This window comes from Scleropages formosus, chromosome 1 (assembly GCF_900964775.1).
Source record: "Scleropages formosus chromosome 1, fSclFor1.1, whole genome shotgun sequence".
In the NCBI taxonomy this organism is placed as follows: Eukaryota; Metazoa; Chordata; class Actinopteri; order Osteoglossiformes; family Osteoglossidae; genus Scleropages; species Scleropages formosus.
Genome location: NC_041806.1, coordinates 43,527,140 through 43,547,012, shown reverse-complemented (window position 1 = coordinate 43,547,012; position 19,873 = coordinate 43,527,140). Strand labels below are relative to the sequence as shown.

General features: G+C 48.9%; 3 protein-coding genes across 9 annotated transcripts in view; 2 read left to right on the top strand and 1 right to left on the bottom strand.

Annotated features, from left to right (window-relative positions):
* map3k5 (mitogen-activated protein kinase kinase kinase 5) overlaps window positions 1-1,680 on the top strand; it is a 42,925-nt gene extending 41,245 nt beyond the window's left edge. For both annotated transcript variants that reach the window (XM_018743687.2, XM_018743686.2), the window contains exon 30: window positions 400-1,680. In XM_018743687.2, the coding sequence (XP_018599203.2) occupies window positions 400-472 (73 nt within the window). In that variant the 3' untranslated portion in view covers window positions 473-1,680. The remainder of the gene's footprint in view (window positions 1-399) is intronic.
* Window positions 1,681-2,665: 985 nt separating this feature from the next.
* Window positions 2,666-11,321, top strand: lrp11 (low density lipoprotein receptor-related protein 11). Of its 4 annotated transcripts, none has more exons than XM_018743675.2 (9): window positions 2,666-3,548; window positions 4,209-4,366; window positions 6,250-6,391; window positions 8,098-8,223; window positions 8,406-8,597; window positions 9,501-9,671; window positions 10,034-10,090; window positions 10,525-10,641; window positions 10,777-11,321. In XM_018743675.2, the coding sequence occupies exons 1-9, from the start codon at window positions 2,906-2,908 to the stop codon at window positions 10,929-10,931; spliced, it is 1,761 nt and encodes a 586-aa protein (XP_018599191.2). In that variant the 5' UTR covers window positions 2,666-2,905; the 3' UTR covers window positions 10,932-11,321. The 4 variants fall into 4 exon arrangements, with proteins under 4 accessions (XP_018599191.2, XP_029111042.1, XP_018599190.2 ...); XM_029255209.1 differs by having other exon boundaries at window positions 9,501-9,680; XM_018743674.2 differs by having other exon boundaries at window positions 10,525-11,321.
* A 681-nt stretch (window positions 11,322-12,002) lies between these two features.
* Window positions 12,003-19,590, bottom strand: pcmt (protein-L-isoaspartate (D-aspartate) O-methyltransferase). Of its 3 annotated transcripts, XM_029256081.1 has the most exons (9): window positions 19,459-19,590; window positions 19,202-19,269; window positions 16,472-16,576; window positions 15,836-15,867; window positions 15,240-15,344; window positions 14,859-14,979; window positions 14,522-14,607; window positions 13,986-14,155; window positions 12,003-13,077 (listed from the first exon to the last, which is right to left on the bottom strand). In XM_029256081.1, exons 2-9 carry the CDS (start codon window positions 19,257-19,259, stop codon window positions 13,065-13,067), a joined length of 690 nt encoding a protein of 229 aa, XP_029111914.1. In that variant the 5' UTR covers window positions 19,260-19,269; window positions 19,459-19,590; the 3' UTR covers window positions 12,003-13,064. The 3 variants fall into 3 exon arrangements, with proteins under 3 accessions (XP_029111914.1, XP_018599197.2, XP_018599195.2); XM_018743681.2 differs by lacking the exon at window positions 19,459-19,590 and having other exon boundaries at window positions 13,934-14,155; window positions 19,202-19,443; XM_018743679.2 differs by lacking the exon at window positions 19,459-19,590 and having other exon boundaries at window positions 19,202-19,443.
* Window positions 19,591-19,873: the final 283 nt, after the last annotated feature.

The following is a 19,873-nucleotide window of genomic DNA, read 5'->3' as shown; positions in this document are numbered from 1 at the left end:
TGCTGACTGTTGACAGATTCATCCGCTAGGCATATTAACACTTCATTTTTGTTTGACTTTCTTTGATAGCTTAGTTTTGTCATCATGGTAATAGTCTGCTTCTTCTTGCTGGTACTGTTACAATCACCACCACTCAGGAACACCAGACACAAACGAGCAGTCAACGCTGTACGGGTGCAGTTCGCTACCCTCTATTGGCCGACTAAGTAAACCAATTATATTTGCTCCACTATAAAGTGAAATTCTGGACAACAGAGAACAAAATGCTATTTTAAGAAATGAATAACTTGAAAGTCATTTGTGTCTCTGAAAATGTGTAATTTTGATGTTTTGTTACATGTTTAATGAGCGTACTGGACATTGTGTGTTTTTGATTGCGACAGTTGTCATTTTTTACAGAGGCGGGATTCTGTGTAAGCTATGGAAGGCAATTTTGGACCACAGAGAAAAACAGGAGCCTCCAGATGATTGAGCAGCAGTCCTGGGTGTGATCCAGAGTGGAATCAGTATTCTCTTCACAAACTGCACTTTAACCTCAGTATTTATTTGACCAAAACTCTTACTTTCAATCTCCAGTGACATTGCTTGGTCACTGGAAGTCAAGGTAATTCCAGTCCTATTCACTGAGTACTGATTTTGTGTAAAGTAGTAGGATACTTCAGTTTGCCTGGAACAAGGTGATTTTTGGGGTTTCAAATATGTTAATGTGAACCAGATGTTTTCAATAACAGTGAATTTATTGTTCTACTAAATGATGATTTTGTGAAAAGTCAGTAACTGATACTATACATGTTCAGTTGTTTTGTTGTGCCTCAGTAAGAGTTTAGGTCATTAGTAAAGCTGAATATCCTCTTTAAATACAGATCTATCCATTTTGGTAGTGACTGCTGTTAGACATTAGTAGTGTGCAGACATTGTATTTATAATGCGTTTACATAATCCTGAGACTGAATATTTTTCTAAACCACTAACTTGAGAACCACAAGCTGATATGTAAATTTCAGTTTTAACTACAGTGCCTAAAGGTGCACCCGTTACATATTTTATTTGTAGTGAAACGCTGTAAAGGGCTTACTCATAATATCGCATATGGCTTTGGAGAACTTTTGTGTATAGGGTTTCTGAAATGATTATGGAACCCACCTCTTTCCTATTATTATATCACATGTCTGTGAAGTTAATCCTTTTGGCACAAATTCGTAGAACAAAGGAATGGGTAGGCAACTTTTGATGCCTGTTTTATAATATGACACAATGCAAATGAAAAAAATCGTGAATAATGCAGCCATTGGGAATATACAGTGGGGAACAAATATATTTTTGTTGTACATTATGCAGTTTAAGGTATTTTTTCTGTATATAATCTGTATATTCTTAGAAAAAATGTTCTCAAACTAAAATTAATACAGATGTTTTTTTAATACACCTGCATAATACAAACTATGTATATGAAATCCCATTACTAAACAAAATTAAACTTTAAACTACTTTCTGAAATATTGCTGTAATGTTGTTGGTTAAGATTTGTATTTAAATATAAAATATTTAATTTTTTATTTTTTTCCTCTCACATGTCTTAAAACTATGGTAGTGTAATGGGCACAACTGTACAGAAGTCATGATGTTTAGTGTCATCAAAGTTGACTGTGAAATAAAGCGTGGAATAAAATGTTAAGAGTATAAGGGATTAGTCTTTTGGTTTAGCTGTGAGTCCTACTGTCAAAGTGAATGTCAGTATAACCCATCCCAGTTATACAGATGTCTACTTTGACCTTCAGTATTTGCAACATGGGGGTGTGGTGGCGCAGCGCGTTTGGAGAGGGCCTGCTCTCTGGTGGGTCTGAGGTTCGAGTCCCACTTGGGGCGCCTTGTGATGGACTGGTGTCCTGTCTTGGGTGTGTCCCCTCCCCCTCCAGCTTTTTCCCGTGTTGCTGGGTTAGGCTCCGGCTCGCCGCAACCCCGCTTGGGAAAAGCGGTTTCTGTGTGTGTGTGTGTGTGTGTGTGTGTGTGTGTGTGTGTGTGTGTGTGTGTGTGTGTGTGTTTGCAACACTCTGCACAGAGTCTATGGTCCGAGGCGCCACCAGTCGCTAACTAGGCCCAGCGGATGAACATACAGAGCTGCTGTGCGGTCAGGCTCAGGAGCCTGGAACCGGACACCCACCGCCCCGCTCTGTGTTCACGTGATGCTGCGTTGTGTCGCCTGCGGGCGCAAGCGCCCGTTTTCAGTGTTGCAGCGCACTGATGAGAACAAAAGTGCCACACAAAGTGCTCAGAAATATCGTTCTAGTTGTCCCCTAACAACAACATATATAGTTCACTGTGTTCTTTCCGTCCTCCACTTTAACGGTTACTTTAAATTATCTGCTGTACAGCATTACACCGATAACACCATTGCTCCGATCCATCCACTTATTTTTGGGGCGCGTCATTTTATACGTCTGTTAATATACTACATAAAGTAAGCCTAAGGGAAACTTTCTCAACTGAAATAATTGTTTGAATTATTAAGTTAAGCCCCTCAATGGATTTCATGCGCGCTTCTTGTTGGTGAACAGATGTGCAGGTGACATGTGGGGGCTCTGCAGGTGGCTCTGCAGGTGGCTCGGTGGGCGTGCCGCAGCCCTGTGCGTTCCACGTGACACGCACAGTGACGTCAACGTGCGGGGACAGCGCTGTCCCACCCTAGCCCAGCGCCGCCGGCAGTGCAGTACCACCATATTAGCCGCGTAGGTCTCCCGAGCATCGCTGCGGAGCACAAGGCGCGCACCTGTGAGCGAGAAACAAAACATCCCGATGGGTCTTCGTTATTAAGGGACACTTTTTGACGGTTTTAAAATGTGAGAAAGGAGCCACTGAATGTCGAGCAATTAGGTAGGAAGAAGCGGTGCTCTTGAACTGCGTAAACATGGGGTCTCCATCGAATCATCACCGGCTTCTTCTCCATCATCACGGGGGACTGATGCTCTCCGTGTCTCTGCTGTGGACCCTGAGCTGCGTGCATGCCGCGCGCGCCTCGCAGTTTTCCGACCTCAAGTCCAAGATCTCGGGGGTGGAGGAGCTCCTGGAGGAGTTCACCAAGCAGCTCCAGCAAGAGCAGGAGGAGGGCGCGGCGGCGGCGGCGGCGGCGGCGGGGGGCGACGCGTGTCTCGGCGGCTTCAGCGCCATCCAGGGACACATCATCCGCACTAGGGACTCCATCGACATGGGTGCCACCTTCCTCACGGCCCCCACGCGCGTTCACAGCCGGGGGGCCTGCCTGCGCGCGTGCTGCGCCGAGCCGCGCTGCTCCGTGGCCGTGGTGCAGGAGGAAGAGGAGGAGGAGGAGGAGGAAGGGGGCGCGGAGGAACGGGAGGTGACGCTCGGCTGCTTTCTGTTCGACTGCGTACGCGGCGGGCGCGGCGTCTGCGCGTTCAGTTCGCAGCGCGGCTACAGCAGCTACAGCCGGGCGGCGGCGCGCGGCGGCGGCGCGAGCCCCACGCCGGCGCGCGCGGACTCGACCGAGCGGAGGGTGCAGGACGCGACTGCGGCGGAGCACTCCGGTGCGCAAGGTGAGCAGTCTCTCTCTCTCTCTGCGCGCGAGTCAATGATGAACGGCACGAACTGTACCTTAATCATGACCTGTGATTTATAGCTGCAGTGTAGTAGAAACAGCGCCGCTGCTACTGTAATATAATTTGTGCGCTCGCCTGGATGAACCTGTGGGTTCGTCACGTCATAGCTGCTGTAGTCCATCTGACTTCATTCAAGTTCGTGTCTTCAAAACTAATCATTGATTATTCACAGCTTCTCACTTGAGGTTGTAAAGCAGCTGGGTGTTGTACTGTAATAATTCAGGGTAAAATACCTTCCTCGAGATCTCTATGCGGCATAGCGCTGCCTTTGGATACAAAGGTTTCAGGTTCGAATCTCACCTTTCAGCCGGAGTACCCTTGAGGTACTTGCCCTAAATTGCTCCAGTAAAATTACCCAGCAGCTATAAAAATGGGTTAAATAAGTAGCTTAATGCTGCGAGTCACTTTGGAGAAAAGTGTCCGTTGAGTTAAACAACTAAATGTACACCAGCAGAAGCAGGGAGTGGAAGTTGAACCATTTAACCCAGGCCCTGAATTGCTGCGCTACCAGCATCTGCTGGAAGACTGTCTCCAGGTGGTCCCGGTTTCAGTTATGAGCAGAATGTGTGTCGTTTGGGTCTTGGTTCGATCCCCCAGGTGTCGACGAGCCTCCCCGGGGTGACGCCGGGCCGGACGTGGTGATCCAGCTGCCCACTGACTGGGCAGTCCTGGATGGGCGGGACAGCATGGACGACCACGGTATCGTCCGCTACGAGTGGACCTTGGTCCAGGGAGACCCCTCGGTCAACACAAAGGTAGAGACCGCAGCCCAAAGCTGAGCCCTGGTATATCCAGCATTGCATCCCATCCCATGGCAGTGAGCAGCTACCAAAGGACAAATGTTCTTTCATTACTGTATTTTCATGGATGGCAGCAATGAAGTAATTCTCATATTTTTCTAATTTTATATTTTAAAAAATCCAGTCTTGCATTATGACTTTATTATTGTTTTATTGTTCATAAACCCAGTGAAAGTACTGTACTCACCTGGAGTGTACAAGAACAATACTTAAGAGCAATGAAACACAAGAGCAATATTTAATGATGCATAGCCCTTGTGTCAATAATCAAAAACATTAAATTTGGGATTGTATCCACTCTTAAGATACGTTATGTGAAATGTTCTGTACAAAACACAAGTGTCCAGTCAGCAAAAGCTACAATATTTTGTATCAGAGTCAGTAAATGAAATGAAGAACACAGATTTAAAGATTTACATTTTTGGACCCACTACAAGTAGTGCTTAACTTGCAGTCTACAGACAATGGAATAAAGGTTATGATTTAGATCCCATGTGCCTCTCAAGTCCAGACCCACATACATTTACATTTACATTTATTCACTTAGCAGACACTTTTCTCCAAAGCGACTTCCAATGAACTCTATGTAGTGTTACCAGTCCACACACCTTATTCACCACAGTGACTTACACTGCTAGATACACTACTTACAATGGAACTTACATACTTACATACAGAAACACTGTTAATGTGTTTGTATTACAGAGTGCAGCTTGAAAGTCAACCTAGTCTTTCAGACATACACACACACACACACACACACAGAGGAGAATGAGATTGGACTGGTAAAGATAAGAGGCCATTATACCCCCCAACCATGCTGTGGGACAAAGGGCCTATTGAAGGTGTCCACCGCTGAATCACCCCTGTAAGGTGAGCCAATAGTGCTGAGCTTTTCCTAGGAAACTTTTTTAATGAGACTCCCATTTGCTCAAGTGACCTATTATCCTCCTCTCCGCTCGTTCATTTTGAAAGTGGTTTTACAGCATTGACAGAGAAATATCCTGCACTGCGCTCTTAACAGCATGTTTTCACTAGTAGGGTTTCGTTGAACCTCGTTCAAACCCCAACTGTAAGTACCTCCTGAGAAACCTTATTAGAGCTTCTTTAGTGTAGGAGCTAAATTTGACAGCTACACAACATTTCCATGTCCCTTGTGAAAAAAGGAGTAATGTATTGGATCTGGGCAGCATCAGTCATGAGTTTTATGTAATTTATTCATTATTTACTTGGTTTACAGATTCTAATGAAGTGCCTTGTGTAGATTGCTGCTTCACCAAAGGTTTTACAAAGGGCATTCTGATAATGTCTTTTGCTGGACGTTTCTAAAGCAAGACTCTAGAATGTCTTGAACTTGAGAATTTCCACATGTCCCTGACTTAAGAGTCCATTTGTTCCATGAATCCCCTTTGCGAGGAGAAAAATTTACCATAATTTTTTTTTGGGGGGGGGACGGGGTTCGGTTCCCAGACAATTTCTAATTAATCTTCTAATGTTTTGCCTGTATCTTTTTTTCTTCATTTTATCTGTCCTTGTCTTTAGAACCTTTCCAAATGTCTTCTCAACCTTTGTAGGAAACATTTTGATAATTTAGCTCACAGAGGTTTATGATATAGAGACGTAATGTTCGGAAGATCACTGCCTACGTCTTTCACTCTGCAAAGCATGCAGACAGTGTGGTGTTGGGGAGCTATGTAGCTGTGCTAATTAGTGTTTTATTCTAGAGGATTTTATTGCAATAGTAAGACTTTATTTACATACATAAATACTGTAATACTAACATCCGAGCAGTACATGATGTGGTTATGTGATGTCAATGAACTCCTCACTGTCCCCAGGTGACCCAACCAGGCATCCTGAAGATCACTGGGTTGCAGGAGGGAACCTATCACTTCCGTATGATTGTCACAGACACGGCGGGGCAACGGAGCTCGGACAATGTTACCATCACCGTGCTGCCTCCGGAACACCAACCCAAGGGTGAGACAGGCGTGTTCTTGACTGTCATGATGCCGGTTCGCCGCAACTCAAACTGAAGGGAAATCGGCAAAATTCCTACTGCATTTTGACTCAAAATATGCCTCTGATTTCGTCAGAGAAGAACGCTGCGTCGTCTGCTTAGGGCCCTTTCCGGTGAAGACGCAGGAATTCTTGACACTTATTCAATGGCCCATCTCCAGAAGGAGGATGAATCCAATGCCTCTCTGATTGGAGACAGCTGAGGTGATGCAGTACTGGTCCTCCTGGTAGTAGTCATAGTTGTAATAGTTAAAGGAAGAATCACCAGTCCCATCTGACAGGTGGTTTCCAACTATGGGATGGGCAGTACACTGGTGTTAAATTGAAAATGAAAGGCCCCGGTTTACTCTGCTAGAAATGCCACCCGTGAAAGTCAAGTTGTACCACACTTCTTTCGTAATCAGTCTGGTGTTTCGCAGCAGTGGTGTCACTCAGACACCTCTGATTAATTCAGTAAGACTGTTGTGCCGTGATTGTTTCCTACGTGTCAGATGCTCAAAGGGGCAAGGGCTTGGTGATCTGGAACAGTCACCAGGGTTGCTAGAGAGGGCGGGGTTTATTCAACGCTCTGAGGGTCAGCAGACAAAAGGGGGAGGGGGTGGAAACAGGGCCACAGGGAACTGGTATCTCATGGGGGTGGTGTGTGATCGGGGTCGTGCTCTCTCTCTCTCTCTCTCACGTCTCGGGTCGTCTCCGGCGTCAGCTCCTCAGTCGCTCCCTCCCCTCATTGGTCGAGGCGGGGAAAGAAATAGAGGCATTGATTAGGTTCAGCTGCTGTCGTTCCGTCCCCGGCTCCGCCCCTCCCTTCAGACCGCCCCAGCGTGCTACAGTCCACTATTGGGGTAGCGGGTAGCATAATGGTTAATCCCATTGCCTTCTATTCAAAGGTCCCGGCTTCAGATCCCTGTCCTGCTGTAGAACATTTACATTTATTCATTTACCAGACGCTTTTCTGCAAAGCGACTTCCAATGAGCTCTATGTAGTGTTACCTGCCCACACACCTTATTCACCAAGGTGACTTACACTGCTAGATACACTACTTACAAAGGGTCACTTATCCATACATCAGTGGAACACACTCTCTGTGTCACACACACTATGGGGGATACTGAACAGCATGTCTTTTGGACTGTGGGAGGAAACCAGAGCACCCGGAGGAAACCCACATAGACACAGGGAGAACGTACAAACCACGCAGACTGAGCGGGGATTGAACCCACATCCACTCACACCACCCAGGCGCTGTGAGACAGCAGCGCTACTCACTGTGCCGCCCTTGATCAAGGTACTTACCTTGAATTGATGGAGTAAGAATTACCCGGCCGTATAAATGTTTGTATGTAATCTAGTGTATGAACCTAATGTAAGTCCCCTTAGACAACAGCGTCAGCTAAATAATGGTTAATAACAATAGTATGACAGGGTCACCTATGGTGTGGGTCTCTCTTACACTTTTGTTGCACTTAGGGGAAGTTCCTAAACTCCATTATCTTGATGCTCTGTCTAAGGCTTCGCCCACTTTAGGCAACTGGGCATATAGTTAAAATACACCTTGGTGGCTATGAAGCCGTAAGTCACGCACAGCTACTGCTGGGTCTCGGTACTGGCACGCTGTGAGTTTACTTGCTGCTGAAGGGTCCAGCTGGGGTGTGTCTCCTCTCTCCAGCGTGTACGGGCCACTGCTCCCGCTACCAGTTCACCTGTGACGACGGCTGCTGCGTGGACATCACGTACGCCTGCGACGGCAAGCAGCAGTGCCCTGACCGCTCCGATGAGGAATTCTGCCAGAAATGTGAGTTCTCCCCCCCCAGTATGTGAGTCCTTGGCTCTCTGACTGAAGCCTGAGGGGTCCGGGATTTGTAGCAGCTGTGTTGGAAGGGCTGAGCGATAATGTGTGTGCTCACAAGGGCAGGGTCTGCGAGTGCACGGTGCATCAGGCGTTCACCCCTCCGCTCTGCTCCCCTGCCTCTCTAGTTGACGGGAGCCGCAAGGTGGTAACTCACCCCTCCGGGTCGGTGACACACCGACAGGACTTTGATGATGGGGTGATGCTGCTAGGTGGGACCAGGACTGCCATGGAGGAGCCAGACAAAGCCAGCGGAGCCCACAGCAGGGGCAAGTTGCTGCCCCCTCCATACAGCCCACGGGACAACAAACAGGGCCCAGGTAACATCCACTGATGATTCGTCGGAAAGTATTTAGACCGTAGCTCCTACTGCTGAGGATCCACGGCTCACGTTCAAGTGCAGTCATATTCCGGTTCGTCTAAAGTTTACAGCATTTTATTCATGGAAGCATGTCATCCGTTCGTTGCATGGAAATAATGCATTAACAGCAATTAATTCAAGCCTGTGGTTAAAGTTCACAAAATCACCAAAGGATCAGCATCCCGATACCTGCAGGTGCGGTGCTGTCCTCCACCCCTGGCTGCCTGGTTGCCCCACTTACGTGAGGTCCAAACTCTGAGGTGGTGGAATGAGCGCCCCTTGTCCCTCAGAACTGCTGAATCCCTTCCAGCATTCAAGAAGAATCTCATAATGCATCCCTTCGACTAACTTCTCTCCTGACCTCCTAATAGCATCACAGATTTGCCCAACACCATCTGTCACAGTCACCTCGGAACCTCTTAACCTCAACCGATTCTGTAGGCAGCCACTCATGCAATACGAACTGTGGTATCAAACTGATTTTCCTTTGGGAATCGCAGGTCTGCATCCAAAGTCCTTTGCCTGTTGTGAAAAGTATTTTTATTTACTCTGAGCTGTACGTCACTTTGGGGGGGGGGGGGGGGGAGAAATATATCCTAAACGAATAGATGTAAACTAAAAACCTGCGTGATATATTGCACAGATATGTTTCTTGGAAGCAGATGTCCATTCTTCAGCTCATAGATGAAGCTCAAGTGTCAAGGCTGTGGAGAGACATTAGCATTACTGCGGTCAGCCCGGGGAGGGGAGGCAAAATAATACATACTGTATGTCGGGGGGGTAAAACTGACACTCAGCCATCTTTTATCCTAATTGGCCCCGGACTATAACTCCTGACCGAGTTGCGTATCCGTCTCCTTAGAGGTTTGCTTGGCACCCCACGACGCCGGACCCTGCAACGGCGTGTTCTCGCGCTGGTACTACGACCAGCTCACCGGGGTGTGCAAGCGCTTTATCTTCGGGGGCTGCAAGGGCAACGGCAACAATTTCCTGCGGGAGGAGGACTGTGCGAACCGGTGTATCCCCAAGCCGGGTGGGTTTTGTACGTCCTTTCATTGTCACTTCTTATCCTGAAGGCAAAATCGCCTGAAACATCAGTTGCCCGAGATGCTTGTGAGAGGGACCTCAGAGGGACCTCAATATCAGTGTTATTTCCTTATTGCAGTTGAGAGGATGTGCTGGTAGATGGTTGCTTATTTCTCAGTAAACAGAGGAATTTAAATTGCACTTAACGCACAAAGCAGTACTATCCTCAGTCGAAGGGACTATGTGGGTAATTCCTGTTTAATGAAATCTGTTTAATAAATCCTTTATCTGAGAAAAGTACTGCGGCGTATTAAGTTAAAAGGCACTCTGGCTAATTGTATGCAAATATGTTTTCTGCACGAATTTCAGATGCAGGCAAACAGAAGAATTTCACCGGTCCTCAACCTAGCAAGCCGACAGAGACACGTGAGAGCGCAACCGTGCACTACTCCCATGTCATTCTAATGACATTTTTCACATTTTCACATCTCTAATAACTTTTTGTTTCATACTGTAATATGCGGACCGGGGGCGCGGTGGCCGCAATGGGTTGGACCGGGTCCTGCTCTCCGGTGGGTCTGGGGTTCGAGTCCCGCTTGGGGTGCCTTGCGACGGACTGGCGTCCCGTCCTGGGTGCGTCCCCTCCCCCTCCGGCCTTACTCCCCGCGTTGCCGGGTTAGGCTCCGGCTTCCCGCGACCTCGAATGGGACAAGCAGTTTCAGACAGTGCGTCTGTATAATATGTGGAGTGTATGTTGTGAGTAGAAGAGACAGTTTAAGATGAATAAAACTAGTTGAAAAATTTCGGGGGGAAAATAAATCACAATTACATTGGATTGTCTGTTGTATTTTCTTCAACAGCACTGCTTTCTGTAGCTAAACTTATGCCAGGAGCCGTTCATAAAGACAAAGATGAGAGTTCCACGGTGGTGGGGAAGGTGGATCCTGTTCGAGGAGGACACCCAGTCCCCGAGTCAGGTCTAGAGCCCATCATCAGTTCCCGTTGGCGTAACCTCCGCTGCGCAGTACACGTCTCTGCTTCAGCCATCGACTTATTAACGTATGAATGCGTACGTCAGCGAGTGCATTTCTGCTCTGTACCGCCCCCTGTAGGTGCAATCCTCCCACTGGCACTGGGCCTCATCATCACCGCGCTGCTCTTGCTCATGGTGGGCTGCCGTCTGCGCCTGGTGCGCCGCAAGCTGAAGAAGGCCCGGCCGATCACGTCCGAGGAGTCCGACTACCTCATCAACGGCATGTATCTGTAGCGGCGACGACCCAGGATTTGTCCAAAACCCATCATTTAGTCAGACGTCGGAGCCGTCGGTGTGCGGTGACTGCAGATAGCCCCGCCTCCCGTTGTATTGATTGGCATCTTCCACAGCCAATCGTGGTAAGGGGGCGGAACCTATTTTACACGGACAATCGATGAGAACATCCATTTTTCACCTGTCAACACTGCTTTGTACGAGCATAACAGTAACAGCTGCGTGTGTGTTTTTGATGCATTGTTTTGGTTTCACGCTCTCCCTCTAGGCACTTTTATAACGTTCCTGTCGGTTTTGAGAAATGTTGCTCGGAAGTACGATGTTGTGCACACGGCTGCCGGAGTATGTCAGCATTGTGCGCTTTGTGCCATAAAGCTCGCCCCCGAAACATCCGCCAGGCTTTGTGTATTATTTATGAAAAAGCGACAAAGACGTCTTCGGGGGGGGGGGGGGGTCTTGCTGATATTCTCCATCGTGGAGACCTCTCGTGCTTTTATACGATTGCATTCCTGCGTACAGGGACACTGTCACAACTTCCGCTCCTCTGGGTTTTAAAAAAAAAAAAAATCGATTCTAAAACGTGAACGTTTTAGTTGCACCTGTTTCAACCATGCACCGACCATTCAAGTTTATACTTTTTGGATGCAGGGGAGGCTAGCCCGTTCTATGTGTCTATACGTTGCCTTTCCCACAATTCAGCGCTGTATCCTACGGCTGACAGTACCTTTGGAGCAAAAACCAGCATGAAGGAAATCTTTCTCAAAGTTACTGTTTTTTCACTCCACTTTTACGATTCCTCATTCACCGCAAGCGGCTGCCCTGCATTAATTAATAAATTACACCTTGTATGTACACTCATTAAGCAGCTATTCTTCAGTACATTGAAACAGACGCCGAGGTGTTTTCTGCCACTGCCAAAACTGCCCCTTGTATACGGTCGAGACAAAGGCCATAGCGATTAGTAGCTATTTAAACCATGTGCAGCAAAGGCCCGCCACTCGCATCGCAGATGGCCAAGGAGCCCCCTTTCGCGCATAAAGCGACACAAATCACTCCAACAACACACTGAAGAAAAAAATAACATAAGCTCTTCTTTATTTAATGTGCCATTCCATAAATAGTGGACTCTTGAAGCAACATGTCTTCTAAGATAATGTGCTCTAAAATTCCACACGTTTTAAAAACAAAACGACCAAAAAGAAAACCAAAAGACACTCGCTTTGCGTTGATGTTTATTTTGGCAAAGCAATGCTTCTTAGTGTCAGCCACCGGTGGAAAGCCTGCACGTATTGTTGCCTTGGAAACCAGCGGCAACAGGCCATTCGGTGCAGCAGAGGAGAAAGCGTAGCTGTGATGTCAGTGATCGCCTCACCCAGGCTCCTCCCCCTGGGGGAGGGTGTGGCAAGAGGCTCCACCCACACATACAACCAACTAGGTGGGAAATAGCTACAACGCCACTGTAAAACACTGTCAGCATGTGACACGCGTCAAAATGATGAGATGCGACCACCACAAGTTAACTGTGCTGCTCCACTTAAATATCATTAGCTGGAATTAAAAAAAAAAAAAAAAATACAGTCAAAAACAATGCAGGAGGAACTTAAATTCATGTGCAGAGCAATACAGATGTTTAAATATAGAAATCTAGATAGACGCTGTGGCAAGGTGGGTATCTATTAAATGTTAGGCCTTTACACCAAAACAGTCCAGGTATAAGGGAGCAGGTGTTTCTCTTGCTTAGCGCTGATGGAACTGGAACGCATCCAACCGTTTCCATTATTTATTGATCTAACTACAAACCCGGAAACCAGTACCCTGCATCCAATTTAAGGGAGGAAAAAAAAAAAGGGGGAAAAAAAGTCCAAAAAAGTGCAGGCATAGGGGGGGAAAAAAAAAAAAAAAAAAAGTCAACCTCCAAACTCCTCTACATTAAATAACTACCAGTCTATTGCCCTGAATCCAGGGCAGCTCCACGGCATCGAAACGATCAGTTAAACACAATAAAGTTCCCCTCAAGAAACGAACTGGAAAGCGTTGTTTATTGATGTTTGCATGAAATCCAATGGCTGCCGGGACCTGAAGGAGTCCGCTTGGGTTCGTACTGAAATGCAGGATATCTGATGGTCCTCTGCTTCACAGTTCATCCCTGGGAGAGACACAGAGGGCACACTTTTGAGACACGGCAGAGCTCGGCCAATCCAACAGTGGCGCCGCTAACCGGGCACTCGCTTCTGTTGCCATGCACACTAGGGCCTGGATACCACTGGTTGGATCCCCACCAAAACAGCACGCATCGCACCATCTAGGGACTGCTCAGTCGGAGCGCTCGGAAGCAGAAACGCAAACGACGCTGCAAGGATCGGCCCCTAGGAGTACAAGAACCAGGCATCCGACCCAGGTCCTCCATCATTCGCGAGGCCGAACGAGCGCATTTAATCGGGAACCTCGCGGGCCCGGGGTTGCACGCCTCTGATCTGATATGATGAAGACTTGGGTGGAGGGGAGGAGTGGAAGGAAAGGTGGCTGAAAATGACTAAAGGCGGCCTTGCTACGCATGCAGACTAACTTGACGGCCGCCTTACATTTTGAGCTGCTCGGTGAACGACGACAGCGTCCTAGAGGGACCACGTTCATCAAGATAGGGCAACATGAGTTCTTTAAATCCCTTTTTGTAAACCCGTCTGGGAGCAACTACTACATTAAAATATACATGCCGACCATAGAGCGAACTCCTAACGCAACAGTAATCAGCCCAAACCAAACAAGCGTTGCGGTGTTTGCAGGAGAACAACCAAGACGGCAACGATTCTCCGCGATGAGAGCTGTTAATTATATTGTGCAGTGGGGATTCGTATCAATGAGTTGTTTTTAAACCCTTTTCTCGCTGCTCCTAGGGTTTAACTCGAAGCATGCAGGTATGGTATGTGGGAAGCAAATAATGGCGACAAGCAGCAAACGCAGCCCTTGCAATCTATCGTCCGCCCCGGACCACACGGTTTCACCTTTGCCACCCTGGAAAGGAGGGGGAGAGAGGGAGGAGGAAGTCACTTCCACCTGGACCACTGCTTGTCTTTGTCTGTTAAAGGCACGTAAATCACCCCCATCAGGGGTTTCATTTTGGTGCTGCCGTCCTCCAGTTTGTCATACTGCTCCAGCATCTGGTTGCCCCCAGCCGGGCCCACCGGCAGGATCAGCCTCCCGCCGGGCTTCAGCTGGTCCAGGAGCTGGGTTTAAAGACAGATCGCGCGCACACACACGCGCACACACACACACACACACACACACACACACACACACACACACACACACGCACCAAATCAGAATTACAGTACCCAGAGACAGAACAGCACATTAAAAATTTTATCAAACCCTTTTCCACCACAAACACACACGCAAGACTCTCAGAATTGCATGGCTTAGTCATCAGACTGTATGTTCTTTCACTTTACTGGATATTTATTTCAGTGGCTGACCGCAGTTCCAAACATATTAAAACTACAGCTGCTTTAATAACGTCATTCATCCGTGAGTAAAAAGAGCAAGAGCTAAACAAACACGTCGTCTCATAAATCAAGGTACAGCAAACTCACTGCTTGTGGCACAGTGGGTGCTGCTGCCCCCACGTGGATGGCATCGTAAGGAGCCTCCTCCTCAAAGCCCAACCGCCCATCGCCCACTGCAAAACACACACACACACACACACACACACACACACACACAGAGCACGTTTCACTCAGATGCTGCCAGAAGCCTGCCAACGCACCATCCCGTGTGCCCGCTGGGGTATTGTGGACTGGCGGGTCGACATCACGAGGCTGAGCTCAGGAGGCCCAGCCATGCGCACACCCTCAATAATTCAGCGCTCCTCTTGCGCTGCCGCATTGCCCTCCATCGCTTCCCCTGCCCCGGCCAGCGCGGCACGCTCACCTATCAGCCGCAGTCGGCCCGACGTGATCAGGTTGGGGTCGTCTTTCTTCACGTTGTTTATCGAGTCCTCCACCAACTCCTTGATGTGATCTATTCCTATTACCTTCCCTTTGGGACCCACCTGCAAAGCAGAGGAAACAGTCCAGCTCCCCCCCGCACCCTTCCCTGCACTGTGCAGGTTAAGAAAAACATGGAATCCTACCTACCTACAAAATTTCCACACCAACCAGGCACAAAAAAAAAAAAAAAAAAAAAACAAAAAAAAAAGTAAAATTCAGGTAAACCCACAAAAGTCTCTCTGCACACCGAATCCCCCCCCCCCAAACGCCGAAGCAGTGGAATGATACCACAAAAGCAACCGAGATTCAAAGGGAGGTTTACCATTCGGGCAAAGCAGACGGAGAGGATGCCACTCCCGGACCCCACGTCAAGAGCTTTCGCCCCCTCGTACAGCTGGTCATGGAGAAGCTCCAGGGCATATGCGTGCTGGAAGAGACCGGAGACGTGATGACCGCATCGTGACCGCTAGATCAGCATTCCCGAAGCAGCACGAGCCCCAGAGGTTCAGAGCTGCAGGTGCATTAATAATCCATGCATCCACATCACCACCAAACACTCCCGATTTAAAAAAAGCAGCAAATCAGGGTGTGGATTGTTGTTGCTCAGCTATCGGAACAGGACGAGGAACCAGATAAATCCCAGGTTAAAACAGATAGGAAACCGTCTACCTTAGATCAAGAAGCAGGAAATGTACCTTTTTTAAGTCTTATTTCCCTCTTTTACTGCAACTTCTTGTTTAATCCTTTTCTTAAACTAGGCCATTATTGAGGTGCCTTATATAAATCTGTACTTACTCTGTTTCACGAGCAACTGAACGAGTCTTTGACTTATGGACTGTCCTAGCAGTCCACAGCTGACCATGCACATCATGTTCACGACTGAAAAGAGGACTGACAGAATAACGTATAAAGGATTACCATGTGGGGAGCACTGATTGTTGCTTGGTAACCTGTTAATGAAAGAAGGAAAACAATGAGCAATAAAGGTGGTACACAGTGATACGGGAGCGGATGACCATTGGGATGCAGGAGCAGCAGGATCTGCGGTTATTGAATGACCCAGCCCTCCAAAATTAGATTGTTTAAAAGAGAAAAATAACATTAAATGTGTTCTGTAGGTACAAAATAGCTGCGGGGGAGGAAACAGCTGACTTGCTCAACGAGCAAATCATACACACCTAGAGAGACTATATTTTCTCCAAGTTATGACTCCCGTTAATCGGTTATGCCACGGAATAGAATGAAGACACAACCTGGGCTCAACAACATGGGCAAATCGCGGCTCCCCGCTACGGGGGATGTTCACTAAGGGGCGTTTCTCAGTAAGCCAAGCAGTGTAAACAGGGTGACTGCAATCAGAACTGTAAAATGAAAAACCGCAAAAATTTTTCAGTGGAAAAATCATGATCGCTGTCAACATTTACAAAAGTTACCGAGGTAACTCTCGGAGCCATGTTTCGTGTCATACTCCACCATGTCAAATAATTCAGAATTGAAACAATTCCTCGTGATTTGTGTAGTAAAGTTACGCGATTTTAAATCGTAATTACTCACCTATTGACTGGGGGGAGTCCATGTATGGGTTGCATCTGGTGAAGTGAGCCCGGTCTGTCGTGAGCATGACCTCGTAGACTTTGTCCGACTTGATGATCCCATTTTCTGAGGGCAGACAGAGCCACCGTCAAAGCCTGGCTAAAGTTATCGAACGTCTCGCAGGCGGCAGCAGCCTCTCGACGCAGCCGCTGCACTCCTTCAAAAGACACCTTGCGGAGTCGCGCTCCTGCGTCGAGCGAAGACGCGTCCATAGGAGCTGGACCGCTCCGCGACGCCGCTCGTACCTAAAAATAATTTCAGCGGGCCTCGTGTCATCGACCAAGCCATCACGAGCAGGCAGCTCTCCACTACTTTGCAGCTCGTTTGCAGACACGCAGAATTCCACTTGTTAACGTAACGGGCGCGACGGAGCCAGCGCACTTTCCAGCCATTACACCTGCGTTTGCGTCAGCATCCCCACTTTAAACGGAGCCTTTTCTAGGCGAGGCAGCCATGAGGCTTTGCGTATTTAAAGCGCTGGCCTCCATCTTCTGTCAAGGGAGAACAATCGTAACGCGCTTCCTGCAAAAAAAAAAAAAAAAAAAAACACTTCATACGCCATTCATTGCAATACATTGACTATAGAGGGTCACTTACGGTGGAACCGTAAAAGGGTCAAAATATAAACTGCCACTGAGAGCAATGCCTTCAGGGCACAGTATCCATGTCCCCGTTATCTGTGTCAAGACACTCCAAGCTTGTCCTCTTTATGTCCCCCCACCCCCACCCCAGCCAGCAACCGCTTCTTCCTGTGAAGAGCAAGTGTATCCTCGGCCATCTGTGCCCGGTACCCTTGAACTTTGCATACGTCTAAAACCCCACAGACACGCACGCACACCCTGGAAAAGCTGCGGGGGAACCACCCGCGTGCTGCCTTGCCGAGGGTATAAATATAGACCACCGTGGACCCGCAGCCAAATCGCGTTGGATAGCGGCTGGGGGTGTGGGTTACTGGACTTCGCTGAGAAGATTATGGACGTCGCCTGCAGACTGCAGGGCCGTAGTCTGAGCTGGGCAGGGCAGGGCAGGGCAGGGCAGGGCAGGGGAGGAGAAAGGCACGGCGAGAATGATTCAGCTCGCGTATAGCTCAGCCACCGTCGACAGGACAAAGCTCCAGCCCGCGGAGGGGACCGCGCCGCAAACCGAGCTCGTGGACCCACGGAGAAATATCTTGCAGAACAACCTCCGCTCCGTGTCTGGGACCTCAAATATTTGGCATTGGGTTACTCTCAATTAGACGAGACACCGCGGGGCACAGGATTGCTCTCCCTCGTAACCCTACACCCGCGTCCACGTTTAGCTGACTTGCTGTACAATACATTTACCACATTTTCCACGTTGACCAGGGAATAAAAAGTCTTCGTCACTGGGGGGATTTCCCCCCCCCCCCTCCACTGGTTTTAACTGAAATGACAGAATACTGCAAAGGCACCAAGATGCACAACAGCAGCAAATCCATTAAGTCAATGACTCCAGTGTGAAACCAGAGTGTGGGAGAAGACTTCCATTCTGGAGCCTGTACTAATGCCACACTGATCCAGTAGCGGTACCATGGTAAAGTGGAGGTAAAGAGACAGGGGTTAGGGCACGGAGGAGGGCTCGCACTGCCATCCCGTCCCGATGCTGTGAGCCGCCGCCTTTACTACTGTCCAACTTCCAGCGCAGCGGTATCGTTACACTACAGGCGCGTCCACCGGGTGCCGCCCCGCCCCCGCGCCCCCGCGCCCAAAGACGCGCAGCGCAACGCAGCGCAGCGCAGCAACTCGACTCGATCGTTCTGCAATCATGTGGCACCAAACACGCGCACTGTCACAGGCCTTTAGAAAACAGAAAAAAAGAAAAGTCTCATCGGCAAAAAAGGGATTTCCGTATTTCCACTCCGCATTCACACTCTGTCTGTCACGTGCGACTTACAGCGAGCGCGTTTCGGGTGTCTGCATTCAATAGGCTGGAAACGAGTCAGTGTGTGGTGTCCGCGATAAGTAGAACACTACGACAGCTCTGTCTGTGCAGCTGCGCTTTAAAAAAAAAAAAAAAACCCGAAAATGTATTTTTAAGATCGAAATGTAGAAGAAGCGCGCGGTGCACAGATTCAAATTCGACAGGGTCAAATAATAAGCAAAGGGACGATTGACAATGGGCTGAGAAAGGGGGGGGCCTCGATCCGGCTCCTGATGGCCCTGCAAACACGCCAACGAGCAGCAGATGCCCCACGCATGACAAACCCGGAACCCCAGGCCAACTGGTACCCCCCACGGCCGGGGGGGAGGGGGGCTCCCGCCGTCAAAGCACCGCAATTTTCCAGGGGCTGCGTCACACTGGCATGACACCGAGCCACGGGTGGGGGGGGAATCAAAACCAAAAGCTGCTGCGCGGCTGCGAGTCGCCGTCTCCACGGCCACGCGCGCGCGCTCACGTACCGCTACGATCGGAGTAATTGTGGCGAAAGACAAAAAATAGCGCCGCGAAACACCACCGACACCACCCGCGACCCGGCACGAGCGGAAAAGTGGGAATCGCGTGCATGCACGGGGGCTGCGCTGCATTCCAACGCAGTAGCGCAGTGCAACACGTTATGGGGTGGAAAAAACACACACATACACACCCATAGACACGGTGCAAGAAGCAGGCGGCTCGTGTGCTGTAAAGGGAATGTTTAGAAATAAGAGTAAAGGGAGGGGGGCGACTCACTGCGCAGGTTGTTGACGAGCTCGGCGTGGCTGGCTCCTCCTGACTTCCAGGCCATCATTAGACACACTCTGCGGATCAGGTAGAGAGCGGCTGTGAGCGCCGCGCCTGCGCACACCGCCTTGCCCACCACGCTGACGACTTCCAGCGCGTCGGGAGGCGGCGGCTGCGGCGGCGGGGCGTCATTCGGCATGGCGGCCCCGCGCGCTCTCACAGCGCATCAAAAGATACACAGCACACACACACACACACTCACACACCTCTGTCGCCGCAATCGCACCGATGCGTCGAGAAAGGATTAGCGTGCGTGTCCGCGGTGATAAGGACTTTTTATTTTCGCTCCGCGTCGCTTTTGACCGCTGTCAGCACTAGGTGGCAACGCTGAGCCGCAAGCACTGGGATCACGTGACCACTTTTTTTTTTTGCCGCTGTCATTTATATTTAGGTGCGAATTAGAGCGCAGATGCGCAATGCCAAGACTCAAAATAGGTATTATGTGAAACGTTGGGACTTTTCTAAATGACCAGAGTCACGGTTTTACTTACACTCGATCGTTTGTGTACATTTCCTTCTAACTTTTTAATTCATTCAAACTATCATGACCTTTACTGGCTTAATATCGGCTATATTGTATAAAAGTGTTCTTAACTCCCGTATTCACTCCTTTGGCCTGTT